Genomic DNA, 17,311 nt, shown 5'->3' with positions numbered 1-17,311 from the left:
ACTAACAATTTCTCCATTTTTTCCATTGTCTCATTGCGTGAATACGTTGTTCTGGAGGATGACACACTTGTTATCCCTGAGTATGTGTGTGTGTGTGTGTGTGCGCTTTATTTTATCAACATTGTTCATAATTGTTGATACAGTAGAAGGTGCTAAACTTAAATTCACCAAACCCATGCAACGAATCGCATCCATTTTCTCCTTGTGAGTGTTTTACACTCTTTTGGATCCCCCTGGCACAGACACTGCCCTATGCTTAGAGCTTATGATTACACAAGACATTATTATTATTATTATTATTAATGAGAAATAGCACTATAATAACTGTGAAACCCACTAACAATTGAGGGAAAATTTGCAACAAAACCAACATGGCGCACTGAATGTAAACAACTCTAGGTGTCGCTATCATTCCACCCACAATACACCACAAAAAACAAAAGAAATGCCTAGTGCATGTTTGGACTCACAGGCGTTGCTGCAATGTGTTACTGAGTTGTGATTTTTTTGTTATTTTCAATTTTTTCAGGTAATATTTTGAAACAGTCGTTAATGTGAAAAGTAAAATGGACCATCATAAAATGGGACCTACCTGTATAAACTAGTCTGCAATCAAGTCACTAAGGGAATTAAGCAAGCTTAAGTCAACTTAAAGAAGCCTTTGGCTAAAAATGTGAAGAAAAGCAGCAGAGAATTTTTTGATTATTTTAACACCAGAAGGAAATGAATGAACTACACTGGTCCACCAGAAATGAATGGCATAACTACTGATGGTCCTATTCAGGTTGCTAACAAACTCAATAAAAATTTTGTATCTACATTCACATGTGAAGAATTTTTAGGGATGGGATATCAGAAGCATACCAAGTTATGAGTATTAGTAAGGTCAAATGATGCAAGGAAACAGCTATTTTCTATCAGCCAAAATATGAATAAAAATAAATAAAATAATAATAAAATACAAGAGCATTTGTACTGTTCCCATTCCCACAAGGTAACCATCTAATTCTGCTTTGAAATGCATTGACTCTAATTCAGCCATGTTCAGAGGCAACTCATTCCAATGTTCAACAACCAGTTACCCATAGGTGAACTTTGCAAGGTGCAATCTTCTGATATTCCCTGATATTTTATATTTATGCCCCCTGGTTCTTGTCTTACCTGTGAGGGGGAACAGCCTTCCTTATTCAATTACTCAACCCTTTCAGTGCCCTATAAACCTCAGTGAGATTTCCCCTTAGATGTCTAGTTGTCATCTAGTTGTCACACTTTGCAATCCACTTCTTTTAAGCCAATCTTCATATTAAATTAATTTGCACTCATCACTAATCTGATTACCCTTCCCTGAATCCTCTGCAAGATCTATGCCTTTTTTAGGTCTTACCATTGTCTTGTACAGAGGGATAATAACATCCTTGTCCTTACTAGAAAAGGTCTTATAGTAATAGTATTAAAAAAAAAAAAAAAAACAAGCAGATAAGAAAATACAAATTATGTGCTTCCCTCCACACATAAGTAACTATCCACTTGACCATGGAATTTATTCAAACTGTCAGCCTCAACTACCTGTGAAAGCAACTCACTTCAAAAATTATCAAATCACTGGCTAAAAAAAAACTTCCTACAATCCATTTTAACCCCTTCTCCTGTAATATGAATTTATGGCCAGTCTGGAATTCTTTATAACAGTGAAAATTCTATCATCATTCATTTTACTAACCCCTCTCAGGGCCTTAAAAACCACAATCAGGTCACCTCTGAGGTTCCTAGTTGCCAAGCTGGAGTCTTTCCTTCTACAGCCACTCTTTTGCTGATATCACCATGGTAGTTGCCCATCTTTGGACCCTTTCAAGAAGTTAAATGACTTTTTCTTTTTTTCAGGTGAGGTCTCCATACTTAAATGCAGTATTCCAGATGTGGTCTTACAATTGTATTATACAGTGGGATTATGACCTGCCTATCTCTACAGGATAATGTTTAATAAATCATCGATAGGACACCATGGGCTTTCCCGGCTGCCCGTTTACACTACTCAGAAAACTTCATATCTGTCTGTATCGTAACTCCCAGATCCCTTTCTTCCTCTACCATTTTTAATTCAATCCCACCAAGTGTATAATTTATTTTGAGGTTGCTATTCCGAACTGTAAAGCCTCACATTTTGCCACATTAAACAAAGCTGTCACTTTTCTGACTATTTTTGAAGTCTACTCAAATCATCCTGAAAGAGCACTGCTGAGCACTGATCATTAATGACTCTACCAACCTTTACGTCACTTGCAAATTCTGATATCATGCCTTCTATCCCTTTGTCGACATTTTTTATGAAAATCAGAAACAACAATAGTCCAAGAACTGATCCTTAGAGGACTCCATTCCTGATGTTACAACATCTGAAGAATATCCAATAATCACAACTCTCTACCTTCTTCCCTGAAAATAGCCTACTAAATTAGCTAAACATGATTTTCCCTTAACAAAACTATGTTGTGTGTCCTTCAGAATGCCATATCTATCTAAATGTCCCTGGATGGTGCTCTTAATCATTTCTTCTAAGACTTTTCCCAACCACAGAAGCCACACTAACTGGTCTGTAGTTAGTGACTTCACTCTTAGAACTGCCTTTATGTATTGGAGATACACTGGCATTTCTCCAATCCAAAGAAATCTCTCCCAAGTCCAACGATACCTTCATAATTAACTTCACTGGTGGCATTCCTCAAAATTACTACGTATGTATCATCAACTCTGGGAGCCTTACTTGCCTTTATGCTCGAAAATTTTTCTAATAAACAGTCATCTGTAATTTCAAAATCAATAATTTCGTATGTTCAGCCTCACTCACAGAGTCTCTTCTCAGCATGAAGGGTCTTTTGTCAGCAAAGACAGATGCAAAGTACCTATTCAATTCATCAGCAACTTCAGCTGGGTTATCTAAGACTTTCCCACCAGTGCACAAGGGGCCAATCTGATTCGCTTTCTTCTTCATTTTATTCATATACATAAAAAATTCCTTTTCCCCATTGTTTACTTTCTTAGTCAGTGCTTTCTCATACATAGCCTTGGACTCCCTAATCTTATTTGCGGTAGTATTACAAATCAAATTGTGTTTTTTGTAAGCTTCAGTATTTTTCGTTGCTCTGTAACTATCCCATGCTATCTTTTTCTGCTCTATTTGATCAGCCAGCTCTGCATTCATCAATTTCGACATCCTCCTCCTGCAATATTTTCTTAATGGTATGTATGCATTCATGGCTTCTGTGATTTCCATAATTCAAATGTATTCACCCTCACTCTGCAATCTGCCCAATTAATAGATGTCATACAGCACCTTAAACTGTCAAAGCCCTCTCTTCTGAAATTAAAACCCTTGCCTTTACCTACTGCAACATCTTTGTTCACCTTCCAACTGATGATTGCATGATCACTACCTGACAATGGTTCCTGTACTTCAAGCCCTGTGATGTTACACCACCCCTTCTATCTTCTCTATCTTTCCTAAATACGTTATACATACATGAGGGTAGCAACATTTCATGTTGCTACCCTCAGACCATCTTTCTAACATCAGTGTTGTAGCAATAAACAAGAATTCTTGGGGTGAGTGCAAGCATTACTTTGACCCATATCACCAGATAAACATGGATTAATATTACCCTTCTCCTCCCTAACTAGCAGTTTCCCTGAATTCCAATATTCTCAATGACATTGGCAAAAATCCTTGCACCACCTTTGTTCAAATGAACACCATCTCTACAAAATAGATTCCTTCTATCTACAAGTATGGGCCATGCTGATAAAAATTCCCCTCCCCACTAGAGTCCTGCAGATTCCCTCAAGTCTTCAGTTAACCCACGAGGCTTTCAGCATGTAATCCTTAAAATTCCTAAAAAATTCCCCTCCCCTTAGAGCCAAGTCTTCAGTTAATATGCTACTGCAACAGGATCTAGAAAATTTCAGCAGATGGGCTGAGAAGTGGAAACTGAAGTTTAACATTGACAAATGTAAAGTACTGCATATGGGTAGAAGTAACTCCAGAGAAACATACCAACTGTGTGGTACTATACTTAGGGTGGTAGAAAATGAAAAAGACCTGGGAGTAATTGTGCAGTCAGATATGAAGTATTCTGAGCAATGCAGACAGGCTGTCAGATCAGGTCATGGGGTTTTGTCAATGATATACAGGAATTTTGCTAGCAGGGAAAAGGAGGTGTTATCCCTTTGTATAAGGCAATGGTCAGGCCATGCCTGGGTACTGCGTACAGGTCTGGAGGCCTCATTTCAGGAAGGATGTAGATTTGCTTGAGCGTGTACAGAGAAGGGTAACAAGATTGGTGAGGGGAACAAAGGGGTCCTCTTTCTAAGAGAGGCTTAAGTTCTGCAAATTGTATGGCTGGAGGGTAGGCACCTGCAAGATGATTTTTTTTTTTTTTTTTTGGTAGTTGTTGGCGCATAGGCTTCTGTGGCCATAATGCACCTCCCAAGGTTTTTGCAATACTCTGATCCAAACCCGAGGCGGGAATCGAACCCGCAACCTTTGGGTTGCCAGGCAGGCACTTTACCTACCTGGCTAGCCCGGCAATGTGATCTGATTGAGGTGTATAAGGCCTTATATGGGTTGAGCATGCTGAATTCTAATGGGATTCTTCTGCTTGCTCAGATTACTGACCTAAGGGGGCATAAATTCAAATTTATGGAATTCAAGGAAAGACAGCTGTAGAATAGATGTGAGAAAATTTGCCTGCAGAAAGTGAGTGGTTAATTGCCAGAACAAACTTCCATCTGTCATTGTGGAAGCTGATAGCTTAAATAAATTCAAGGAGGAACTGGACAAACTTTTACAGGGAACTGTTGTTTTTTTTTTTTTTTTTTTTAGTTGATGCTCATATGCTTGCTTTCATGCATCACATGCCTCCATTACTATTAATGGCTTTCAGCATATAATCCTTCCTATCGTGTCTAGGCAGTATTGCAGACACAAACATTCTGACTTAACTCAGCATTTTTTCAGCATGGGCCTATATTTATCCAACAAATAGTCAGGTCATGTTTGTTTATTATTGCTAGTCCCCATATAAATAATAATGCTCTCTTTATATCCCTTAAAATCTGACAATCTGTTGATAACATCATCAATTGTTGCTTCCAGGAAACAAAACCTGGTTCTGGTCCACCTAACTTTATTACAAAAACTGTTACCTGTTTCCGTGACAATAGTCTCCTAATAAAACTATTCACCTTCAACTAGAGAAGTTTGCACTTTACTATTCTTTTTGGGACCCAAATCAGGGGCGCATCACTTGGCAGGTCACAAGATACTTAAGTTCCTGATGAGCTTCAAGTTACATTTGTTTCTAGGGCAAGCACTCATTTCTTCAGTGACTCAAATTCTTCTTGTAATGCATCAAGTTCTAATTTGAGATCAGTACACTCCTTGCATTGAGTAAAGAAAATAACTACCAGTTGAGCTGTTTGCCTAATAAACTAACCTTAGAGTACATGCTACAGGATATGCAAATGACAAACTTGTGACTCACACCGGAAATGCCAACAAGCATTTCTGTCTGAGTTACAATGTTCTTGACTTTGTGTTGTAAATGGATCTGGTAGCAACCATTATTTAGATAAAAATCATTACTTTAGAAGATTACAAAATATAAATTTACAATATATTACAGACTTTATATTAACAAAAATTATAGAAATTAAACTGTTGAAAAAACTTCTCCAGAAGTTTTTCAACGGTTTAGTATTTTTTTCAAAAAACAGCTGGAGAAGTTAAATTTAAGCTACCAAATGAAAGTTACGAAGTTCCCACCAAAATATTGACAACAAAGACTATGCTATCTAAATATTAAGCTGTGTCTTTCCAAATACTTTATAAAAATTTAAATTTAAAATATATTACAGAAATTAAACTACTGATGAAAAGTCAATCACAAGTAAAGTTAAATTTAAGCTACTGAAATAAAGTTATGAAGTTCCTGCCAAAATATTAATAACAAAGGCTATCTGAATATTAAGCTGCAGCTTTCAAAATACACAGCTAAATACAAAAATAAACTAACCCACATGACTACAAGAATTCAAACTATATATTAACTACAGCTTAGTGTATTAAATAAAAAAAAACTAAAATTATTTCAAAAACTAACCTGCTATAAAGAGCTTAAGAAATACACAGCTACACAGCACAGCCTCAATCCCAGGATTAATAAATCATGGACAGGATACTATGTGCCTTCCTACCCCCATGTTTACACTGCATGGAAAATTCCATATTAGACTGAATCGAATTATGACTGGAAGCTAAATGATTTTGTGTTTAAGCACCTGGGGTTGACAGAATCTATCTAATTATATTAAAAGCAACAGAAAAGCAGATAAGTAAACCTTTAGCCATAATTACATAAGGGACTTTGGGTTCAGGGCAGGTCCCTATGGATTTAAGATATGAAAATACCTCCCCTATTCACAAAGGGAAATCAAATGATAAAGTGAGTAATTTTACAGAGCTGTAAGCTTGACTTCTGTTCCAGGGAAAATAATGGAGTCAATCGTCAAAGAAGTAAAACAGGATCACCTCGACAGGTATGCAGTTATATAACAATGACAGCATAGTTTTTTACGGGAAGATCTTCTCTGACCAATCTTCTTAGCTACTAACGGTGTACAACAAAGGAAACAGATGGAAAAAATAATTTTGACATCATATTTAGATTTCAGTAAAGCTTTTTATACAGTTCAACATTAAAAGACCGCTGTACAAATTGAAGCACTGTGACATTAGGAGAAAGTCAGGAGCGATACCAAGTTCAGTGTCAGAAGATAGTGGTTATATACAACACTGCTCTTCTTAGGCTAATGTTATTAGTAGGGTCCCTAAGGTTCACTGCTAGATGCCTTATTGCTTTCAATATTTATTAACAGCATTGATGAAGGCACATAAAGTTTAATGACCAAATCCACAAGACCTAGAGAAATTAAGCAGATCAGCTGGGAAGTGACAACTGAGATTAATGCTAATAAATGCAAAGTGCGGCATATGGGCAGTAGTAATCCAGGGATAACATACCAGTTGGGTGATTATCACACTCAAGGCAGTGGAAAATGGAAAGATCTTTTTAATTCTCTTGCAGACAAGGTTGCTAAGACAGTTCATAGGGTTCTGTAAAAGAAATACAGGAAATTTGCCAGCAAGGACAAGGAGGTGATTATTCCACTGTATAATGCAATGATTAGGCCCCACCTTGTATACTGCATAAAAGTATGAAAGCCTCATTTTAAGAAGAATGCAAGTCTTGGAACAGGCGCAGAAAAGAGGAACAAGGTATGCAGTCAACATTTTTCTAATATGCTTCACTCATTTCTACTGGATTATAATAAGAATTGAAATACAACACTCATTTCACATTTTTGTATGATTAATATAATAAAATATCACAATTCATCATTCCTATATTTAGTAAACTGATAACAAAAAAGGTATTCAAAAAAGCGACTACTTTCATGTGTGCAGTGCTTAAATTAAGAACTCTTCTTTTCTACACATCTTCCATATTATTCCCACTTCCAATAAGCATAGGGCAACAAAAAATGTCCAGTGCTTCAGCTACAATATACAGTATATAGATAACCTATGTGATACTTATGAAAAAAATAAAAAAATAAATAAAAGATATAATATCAAGATTTCTATTTGTCTGATTTTAATGAAAATTTTGGATGGCTCAACAATTCTGAAAGTCAAATATAAAATTTCATGAAACTCGGTCCAACTGGCCACCTGTGGACAGACTTATAGACAGACACAATGAAGACAACAAGTGCTTTATGTATATATAAATGTGCCTGAAAACTTCATTCATTCAAAATTCAGGTGATTTAAAAATGCCAACATTGAAATAAAAAAGGTTCAAAAATATTCCTCCTTATAACATCCATGAATGGCACACTACACAATTTAGTCTATAAATCATACATTTCATAGATTTCCCCCCCCCCTCATTTCCTAAATGATTGTAATCTTGCTGTTGCACGGTCACAAAATAATTACAAACAGTAATTGTGTAATTTAGGGTGGAAGGCTGTGATATCTGAATTTAAGTTAAAAAATAAGAATTGTATCAGTGCATTACTTCTTTGTAGATTAACAGCTCTATACATTCGAAAATTGTAGATCTCTTAAAGTACCATTTATAACTGACACAATATAATAGCGTAGCTTAATTTAATTTATTATGATACTCACCTTTTTATAATCTGCATTGATGTTGGAATAAAATGGATGATAATTTTAAATTTAAGTTAGCATGAATAAGTTAGGATTTAAAAACAGAATTAAAATGTGCGCAAGGAAGTAGAAGTGCCAACTGAACGAAAGCCACTTGTTATGGCAATTGGCCTTCTGTTTCCAACCATATAACTTCAATTGTTTCAAATTTCAACATTGACAACCAAGGACGAAGACGTGCACTTCTACTTCCTTGTGCACATTGAACTTCTACAAGGAAGTGCACTTCTACTTTCTTGAACTTACAAAAAATACGTAACAATCCAAATATTATAGTCCAGAAAGCTGACAAAGCTGATTCCATAGTAATTATAAACAAAAGCACATATATAGAAAAAATGGAATCTATACTCTCTGATTCAGATACATACAAACTGGATAACACATATACTATTTCCAAACATAAAAATAAGCTTGACATTATTTTAAGGAAATTAAGATCCAACAATGAAATTAATTTATACACCCTTCAACAGATTGGTATCCGAAACAATATTCAAAGGTACCGATATCACCCTTACATTCTCATCTTATAATAAACTAGATTCATTATTCAACTCATATAAAGATACACAAAATTACCACATTAGTGACATGAATAATATCATCTACTTAATAAAATGTCAAGATAACTGTAACGCTTGCTACATTGGTAGCACCACCACAAAATACGGTTCTACCAAAACATCAAACACACGTGCGTACTACCACTACAATAGCTTTAGGGCGGGACAGTCCAATACCGAATTAGCAACACATGTTCAATCCCACAACCACACCCCCTTAGTAGATTCAGCCATTCCTATTATCAAATTAAAATCCAGTTTTAAAATTTTCTAATAAGAAGCCCTAGTTATAGAATGGTTTCGCTGGCATTCCACTCTCCAAGTATTAAATTCCAAACTACCCTATAACATAGCACCGGTCTGGAATCTCATGCACCTGAGATTCCCACATGTATCCAGGAGCATCACGGGAACTTAGTCTTCTTAAATACACGCGTTTACTGTCATTCTACCATTGCCAACTGAAGATGTGTAAAACGAAAGCCACTTGTTATGGCTATTGGCCTTCTGTTTCCAACCATATAACTTAAATCGTTTCAAATTTCAACATTGACAACCAAGGACAAAGACGTGCACTTTTCCTTCCTTGCGCACATTTTAATTCTGCTTTTAAATCCTAACTTATTCACGCTAACTTAAATTTAAAATTATCATCCATTTTATTCCAACATCAATGCAGATTATAAAAAGGTGAGTATCATAATAAATTAAATTAAGCTACGCTATTATATTGTGTCAGCTCTATACATATATAAAAAAAAATCAGTGTCAATAAATGTAATTATTATAAATTGTATATACACTACAATATGCATTCCTTATTTTCTTTCATAAAGAAAAATACAGTTTACATAAAAAACTTAACATCTTTGTCAATGTCTCTTGTCTGGAAATATTTCTACCTTCCACTGATTTATTCTGTACTCAATGTACTAATGTAATGATTATATACAACATTTGATGAAAGCTCACTCACTGAGGATTACCACTTTTAATCATATACAATTCGTTTGTTAGTTTTGTTTGTTATTTGGTTTTTAGGAGCATTAGCAACTAAGGCCATATTGCTCCGGGGATATGCGGTGGTCATTCCCTGACCTTTCCGCATCCTCCGTATTTGGTGGTGACGGGCTCGAACCCCGGTCTAATCAAGAAGCATGTGCTATGCACTGCTGCTCCTTCCCACCTGGCTACGGAGGCGCCTCATATACAATTCAAGAGAGAGAGAGAAAGAGAGATACTATTCTGAAATAAAATTAAAATTTTAATACATTTTAAATTATTTTTGCTTGCACTCACCCCATCTTCAGCCTCATCCTCACTAGAGTCAGAATTCCTTCCTGTCCTACAATGAGTTGAAAAGATCACAGAATTAAAAATTCCAAGAATGAGCAATAAAATAACAAAGCTTAATGGATCAAAAGCACATTACTCATTTTTGTGAATTTTAATTGAAGTCATAGATACTCAATAACAGAAAATAAAGAAGTCCATACCAGACACAACCATCCACTACAAGCATGTTTAGGGGTCAGCAAAGGTCAGATTGCCCCAACACACCAGGAATTATTGCTCGCATTAACTCAGATATGAAAAATTACTAATTTCCCTATTTTAATTTTATTAAACCAATCTTATTAAAATTTCTAGTTCTCCACTTGATTATACCATTGACTATGGGCCATATAAATCAAATTACCTTCCCATCATGTTATTGCAAAAAGAAATACAGTCGATTCTGGTTATTTGGGATACATCGGGACTAGTGCATTTTGGCCCGATTAAGGGGCTGCCCCAATTATCCAAAGTTTCACCTAAATAGTTAAAAATGCAATGTACCCCCACTTTACAATTGTTTCACTGTACAATCAAAATCATGTTACGTTCACCATAGTAAAGTACCATTCACTACACAATGTGTAGTAAACGCCGGTCATTGTGATCTCGTTTGTGAATTGAATTTTAATTCTATTAAACAGTGATTCTAATTAGTGAAAATAGGACGAATATTATCCACAGGCTATAAAAGTAAAGATATTAAGCGCAAATTTACCCTTTATTACCTTACCAATTAAAAAAAATTAAATGATACATGATAATCGTAATAATTAATACGTACTGTAATATGCCTGACGTAGCCGAGTGGTCAGGGGCGTGAGTGCAGTAGCACGCGCTCTTTGAATGCACCGGGGTTCAAGCCCGTGATTACTAAATACGATTATCATTTGTATTGATGATTTATTGTGAACTCCACTGACCTGGTGGTCGTGCCGGAGTATAAACAAGAATATTTATTATTTAATCAATATTGGCCTTGGTACATAACAAGGGGGTGGGGCGATAATTTCACTGTTTAGGCCGCCGTAGCCTAGTGGTCAGGCGCGCGGGTGCATAAGTACACGTGCCTTGAGTGACCGGGGTTCAAGCCCGTGACTGCTGAATACGGTGCTGTTTCTTGTATTCTGTATATCTTGTGAACTCCTCTGACCGTTTGGTCGTCCCGGAGTATAAACAGAAAATTTATTTATTTATTATATGTACATGCTAACTAGTTGACATTTTCTGTCCACTGACATTTATTTGTGGGTGGGGGTTAAAATTTAAAACAGTAAACAGATAAGCAAACAATTACAAAGAACATGGCAAACACAAATTGCAAGTAACTCGATACGCGCAAGTGAGAATGGAGGCAAATTACGAAGCTTTAAAAATAAGAATGAAGAGCTGAAAATTATTTTTTTTTATGATTGAAGATTTCATGGAAGTGTAAACACATTTCACCATAATAACCCACAGAATTCCAGCTGTCGGTATTATCGCAAATTTAATAAGATCAAGTTTACTATCCGTTTATGATAGATTGCACTAACAGAAAAGCCCAATAAACAGGTGACTGCTAATTGTTTTATGGTTGTGACCTCCCGGAATTGGACCGCACCACGTGGTATGGCTGGAGACAATCGTAGGGTAATCTCCAGTGCTGCGGTCTCCTGCCCCGATTAAATGGCATGTTGTCCCAATTAAGCGAAGTAAACCCTGGCTATTTTCTCGACTGGGTTCTGTTTTTTAAGATTTGCCCCAAATAAACGGCTGTCCCAATTAACCGGTGGCCCAAATAACCGGAATCCACTGTATTACCACCATATTATTATGTAAAACAATAATAACACAAAAACAATAAAATTAAGCAGAAGCAGTAAAAAAATAAGAGTGATATGATTTCATACTTTTTTCATAAAAACTATAAAAATAAACAGAACAGGAGCAAGAAAATTTATTTAATTTCGTACAATGGGGTAGCCACACAGCTAGGGAAATTTCGCATCAGTTAGCTGTCAAAAACATGGCACTTAATAACATGCAATTTTTTGAATATACACATACATATGCAGGCAAACAACCTTGTCATGTCACCTGTCACTGAAATACAAATCCACTATTGTTACTGAATATTATACTGTACCAGTAAGACAAAAGAGAGAGATGAATCCTGTGCAGGTCAAATTCAGTAACAAAAAAACCTTACCACAATACACAGCACAAAGTGCAATAAGCACGGGTAGGCACTGTGATTTAATAAATAGCAAATGCTACCACGATCATAAGCGCAAGAAGAGTATGAGACATGACATAAATTGCAGGCTGGCATCTACCCAGTTGTTGGAGGTCTATAAGGAATAAAATCCAATAAAAAAAACTTGCATAAATCACAAAAGTATTGAATGAATATAAAAATATATGAATATGTTAAAATATAAAAGCCCTCACTCTAGCCAAACTTATTCACTAAGGGGTTTTATTTTATAGCAAACTGACATTCTAACTAGCACACTGAAAAATTTTTAAGTCACATATATCCCCACCCAGCACTTTAGTACACAGATCTAGGCACTAACAGCACCAGCTACCATCAATCAGATTTTTGCATTGAGTTCTGGCTCCTCAATTAGGCATAAACATATACACAACTATAGGATTCCACCCTAGCTCCATACCATTGTCACAGCCCTTACCCTAGACACCACCCATGCCCCACCTATCTGATTGTTTTCCCTCTCAAAAGATGCACAAATGAGTACAGTCTGTCCTCGTATAGCACGATAGTTGTGTTCCTAGAAACTCTCGTGCAATGCAAAATCGTGCAATATAAACAACAGACCCTATGGGAAAAGTGGGGTTAGGTGCCGACTACCCAAGATTGAACACACATTTGGAACCAAAACATTACCAAACACAATAAATAATTGGGTAAAATACGTAATAAAAAATATAATATATTTTTTATTATAATATAATAAATAATAAAAAATAAATATTTTTATTATATTATAATAAAGTATTTTTAGTATTTTTTAATACTAAAAAAGTATTTTTTACGAATAAAATACGTATTTTATTCGTAAAAAAATTATTTTAAATAAAATAGTCGTAATAAAATACTTACGTATTTTATAATACGTAAGTATAAATTATAATACGTAAGTCGTAATAAAATACTTACGTATTTTATTACGACTATTACATATTGCTAATGCTTTCGCTTCTATCGTAAGCAAACTTGTTTTTTGTTTGATTTTCTATCCAAACAGATGACAGCCGTTCCATCCCTTCCAATTCTTGTGTCTTAATCTAATGGATTTTAATTACACTTTGAGTTGTTCCCGCTATGAAAGTTGTTTTTATTTGTTCCGCATTCTTTGTAATTCTCAGCGTTGCCTCATTTAGGTCTGCAGCATGTGCAATATCACACGGTCTTTCATTTCACTCAAAGCGTTTCACAATTTCATATTTTTTTTTTTCTCTATCGACAGAGGCGGACTGGATATAAGCCTTACCCGGGAAATCCCGGTGGGCCAGAGGCCGGTGTGATTTTGGCCATAAACCGTAGTATAAGGCCACTATAAATTTTCCCGGGTAAGAATTTTTGACTCAGTCCGCCTTTGTTTATCGATATTGCTTTTTTTTTTTTTTTTCTCTAAATCTGCAGTGTCTTTACCAGGACGCTTCCTTTTCACGCCTTTTAAGTATTTTACTAATTTTTAGGGAATAAAGCACAATTACAAAATGAGGAGGCACGCTTGATACACATAAACAAAGCTGCGCGTGGGTAGCAACTGAATAAACAACACCGTAAAGGCCGAGATACACTATTAACACCCCACATTTTACTAAAGCACATTTCTGGGGGTTACTACCATAAAACAATAAAAACAATTTCCAGTTTTGTTTCTGCTAGTGGAATCTGTTATAAACTGGTAGTAAACTCCATCTAATTGCATTTGCGATTATACCGATAGCTAGAATTGTGTTGGTTTTTACGTTATTATGGTGAAATGTGTTTTCCCTTCACTGATATAAAACACATAAATACATTTTCAGAATCTTCTTCATTCCTATCGTGTTGCGTTCGGTTGGGGTGATTCCGCGTTCGACTGCCATTTCTTGTAAACACAAAGGCGAATCGTGCATAAGCGAATTTGGTTCGTGTTATATAAGATAACGTTCCCCTATTTATAAATCGTGTATGATCGAATTCGTGTAATGTAAACACGTGTTATACGAGGACCGACTGTACAGGAAATCAATGCTAATCTCATAAAATTTGCCACTGACTGCCCTTACAAGAAAGCACATCCTAAGAGTTGCAGACCACCATGAACTCAATCATTAATCACAAATGGTTGCACAACACTACAGCTACCCCCCCCCCCACCAAACTGCATGTCCACTAGTGATTTTCTGTAATACAGCCACATCAATACTATCAGACCACACCATGGTTTTCTCACAACGAAAATACATCATAAATGATCTCAATCACTATGCAGATCTTGTAAAATTTGGCAATCACAAACAGAATATTCTGGAAACTGTTCCGAAATGCTCACAGAGAGTTCAAGCTGTGACCTTTTGTGCCATGTTCCACTCAGCCTTGTAGAGATCTAAATCTCAATGTTTAGCTCTACTTGGTTATACCACTCTTAGTCCTGAATTGAGTGGATATAGTAGTAGTTGTTGTAGAGGCATGTAATGCAAGACAGTAAGCTTATGTAGCATCAGACAAGAAAGAAAAAAAAAAAAAAAAAAAATTTCACACATTCATTTCCTCTAAACACTTGTCAAGTTCCTCCTTGAATTTATTTAAGCTATCAACTTACAAACAGATGGAAGTTTATTCCAGCAATCAACTACCCGCTGGCTAAAGGCAAATTTCTGCCCTCTATAACTGTCTTTCCTCAATTTGAATTTATGCCCCCTCAGGTTTGCAATCTGAGCAAGAGGAAGAATCCCATCAGAACCGATGCCTGTTCAACTCATTCAAGACATTGTACAGCTATCAGATCACCTGGCAGGTGCCAAGTCTCCAGATGCTGCAATTTATAGAACTTAAGCATTTCTTGGTAAGACCACCCTTTCATTCCCTTCACCAATCTTGTTGCCCTTCTCTGTACTTGCTCAAGCAACTCTACATCCTTCCTAAAATGAGGCCCCCAGACCTGTATGCAGTACTCAAGGCGTGGCCTGACCATTTTCTTATACAAGGCGATAATCACCTCCTTTTCCCTACTAGCAAAATTCCTATATATCATTAACAATACCCCATGATCTGCTCTGGCAGCCTGTCTGCACTGCTCAGAAAAATTTCATATCTGACTGCACAATTACTCCCAGGTCTTTTTCATTTTCTATCACCCTAAGTGTAGTACCACACAGTTGGTATGTTTCTCTGGAGTTACTTCTACCCATAAGCAGTACTTTGCATTTGTCAATGTTAAACTTCAGTTGCAACTTCTCAGCCCATCTGCCCAAATTTTCTAGATCCAGTTGAAGTGGCACACTGCCATTACTGTCATTAACAACCCTGCTAACCTTTGTATCATCTGCAAAACTTCAACAATAAACCTGATATACCTTAATCAATATCATTGATAAATATACAAAACAACAGTGACCCAACACCAAACCCTGTGGGACTCCACTAATAACATTAATGATATTGATGATGGTATATCAAGCTTAATGTCCAAGTTTGCAGACGATACAAAGGTTGGCAGGGTTGTCAAGGACACTACTGACACTATGCTGCTGCAACAGGATCTGGAAAGGTTGAGCAGATGGGCTGAGAGGTGGCAAATGAAGTTTAACATTGACAAATGTAAAGTACTACACATGGGAAACAGCAACCCCAGAGCAACGTATCAACTCTGTGGTACTACACTGACAGTGGTAGAGAATGAAAGGGACTTGGGGGGTGGTTGTGCAGGCAGATATGAAGTTCTCTGAACAGTGCAAACGGGCTGCAAGAGTAGCTCATGGAGTATTGTCAATGATATACAGGAATTTTTCCAGCAGGGATAAGGAGGTGATTATTCCCTTGTATAAGGCAATGGTCAGGCCACACCTAGAGTACTGTATACAGGTCTGGAGGCCTCATTTCAAGAAGGATGTAGAGCTGCTGGAACGAGTACAGAGAAGGGCAACAAGATTAGTGAATGGGACAAAGGGGTGCTCTTACGAAGTTTTGCTTCGTAAGGCTTAAGTTTTGCAAATTACAGTGTCTGGAGACTAGGCACCAGTGAGGTGATCTGATAGAGGTGTATAAAGCCTTGAATGGTTTGAGCATGCTCAATGCTGATGGGATTCTTCCTCCAGCTCATAATAATCACCTGAGAGGGCATAAATTCAAATTGAGGAAAGACAGATGTAGGATAGACGTGCGGAAATTTGCCTTTAGCCAGCGGGTGGTTGGTTGGTGGAACAGACTTCCATCCCTTGTCGTGGAGGTTGATAGCCTAAATAAGTTTAAGGCTCAGCTGGACAGGTATTTTGAACGAACAGAGGGGTGAAGTGGAAGTGGGTTTTTTTTTTTTTTTTTTTTGGCTGATGCTGCATAAGCTTGCTTTCTTGCATCAAATGCCTCTACTAATGCTAATGCTAATTAGTCCACGAAGAGCAGCACCCATTGATTACCACCCTCTGTCTTCTCCCACTCAACCACCCTTTTATCCATTGTAGCAACTTACCCTTAATACATACTGCTCCAATTTGTACAGTAGTCTTCCATGTGCAACAGTGTCAAATGCTTTCCTGAAATCCAAGTATATCATATGCTATAAATATCAAAGGTTTATGCTTTTAAGCTATAAATATTCAAGGTCTGTTTTTTTTTTTAAACACTATGCATAACAAATCTGTTTCATTTTTTTTTAACCCTTTCTAAACTTAAATGCTACAGTTATTATAGTCTTATTTTTAATTCCTACTTTATAGTCTATAATTTATTTTAGAATAATCTGCACACTCCTTATTTTTAATACCCTGATAAATAAGTTATTAAAAACTAAATATTATGGCAGCTCTTATCAATGTGGATCTGACATAAAAAAATTTATAAGAAAAATTTCTAAATGTGGTTGTATAAAGATACTTTTTTGAGGTTTAACTGTTTTAC

General features: G+C 36.3%; 1 protein-coding gene across 1 annotated transcript in view; it reads right to left on the bottom strand.

Annotated features, from left to right (window-relative positions):
• The window catches only part of LOC150084891 (uncharacterized), a 129,427-nt gene that overhangs the window by 41,971 nt on the left and 70,145 nt on the right, over window positions 1-17,311 (bottom strand). Inside the window, exon 8 of the mRNA XM_090376383.1 lies at window positions 10,159-10,204. Within this exon, the coding sequence (XP_090232509.1) occupies window positions 10,159-10,204 (46 nt within the window). The remainder of the gene's footprint in view (window positions 1-10,158; window positions 10,205-17,311) is intronic.

This window comes from Mastigoproctus giganteus, chromosome 6 (assembly GCF_048544385.1).
Source record: "Mastigoproctus giganteus isolate SK-2022 chromosome 6, ASM4854438v1, whole genome shotgun sequence".
Classification (NCBI taxonomy): Eukaryota; Metazoa; Arthropoda; class Arachnida; order Uropygi; family Thelyphonidae; genus Mastigoproctus; species Mastigoproctus giganteus.
Note: the sequence above shows the minus strand (reverse complement) of the source record. Positions and strands in the feature narration are given on the sequence as shown.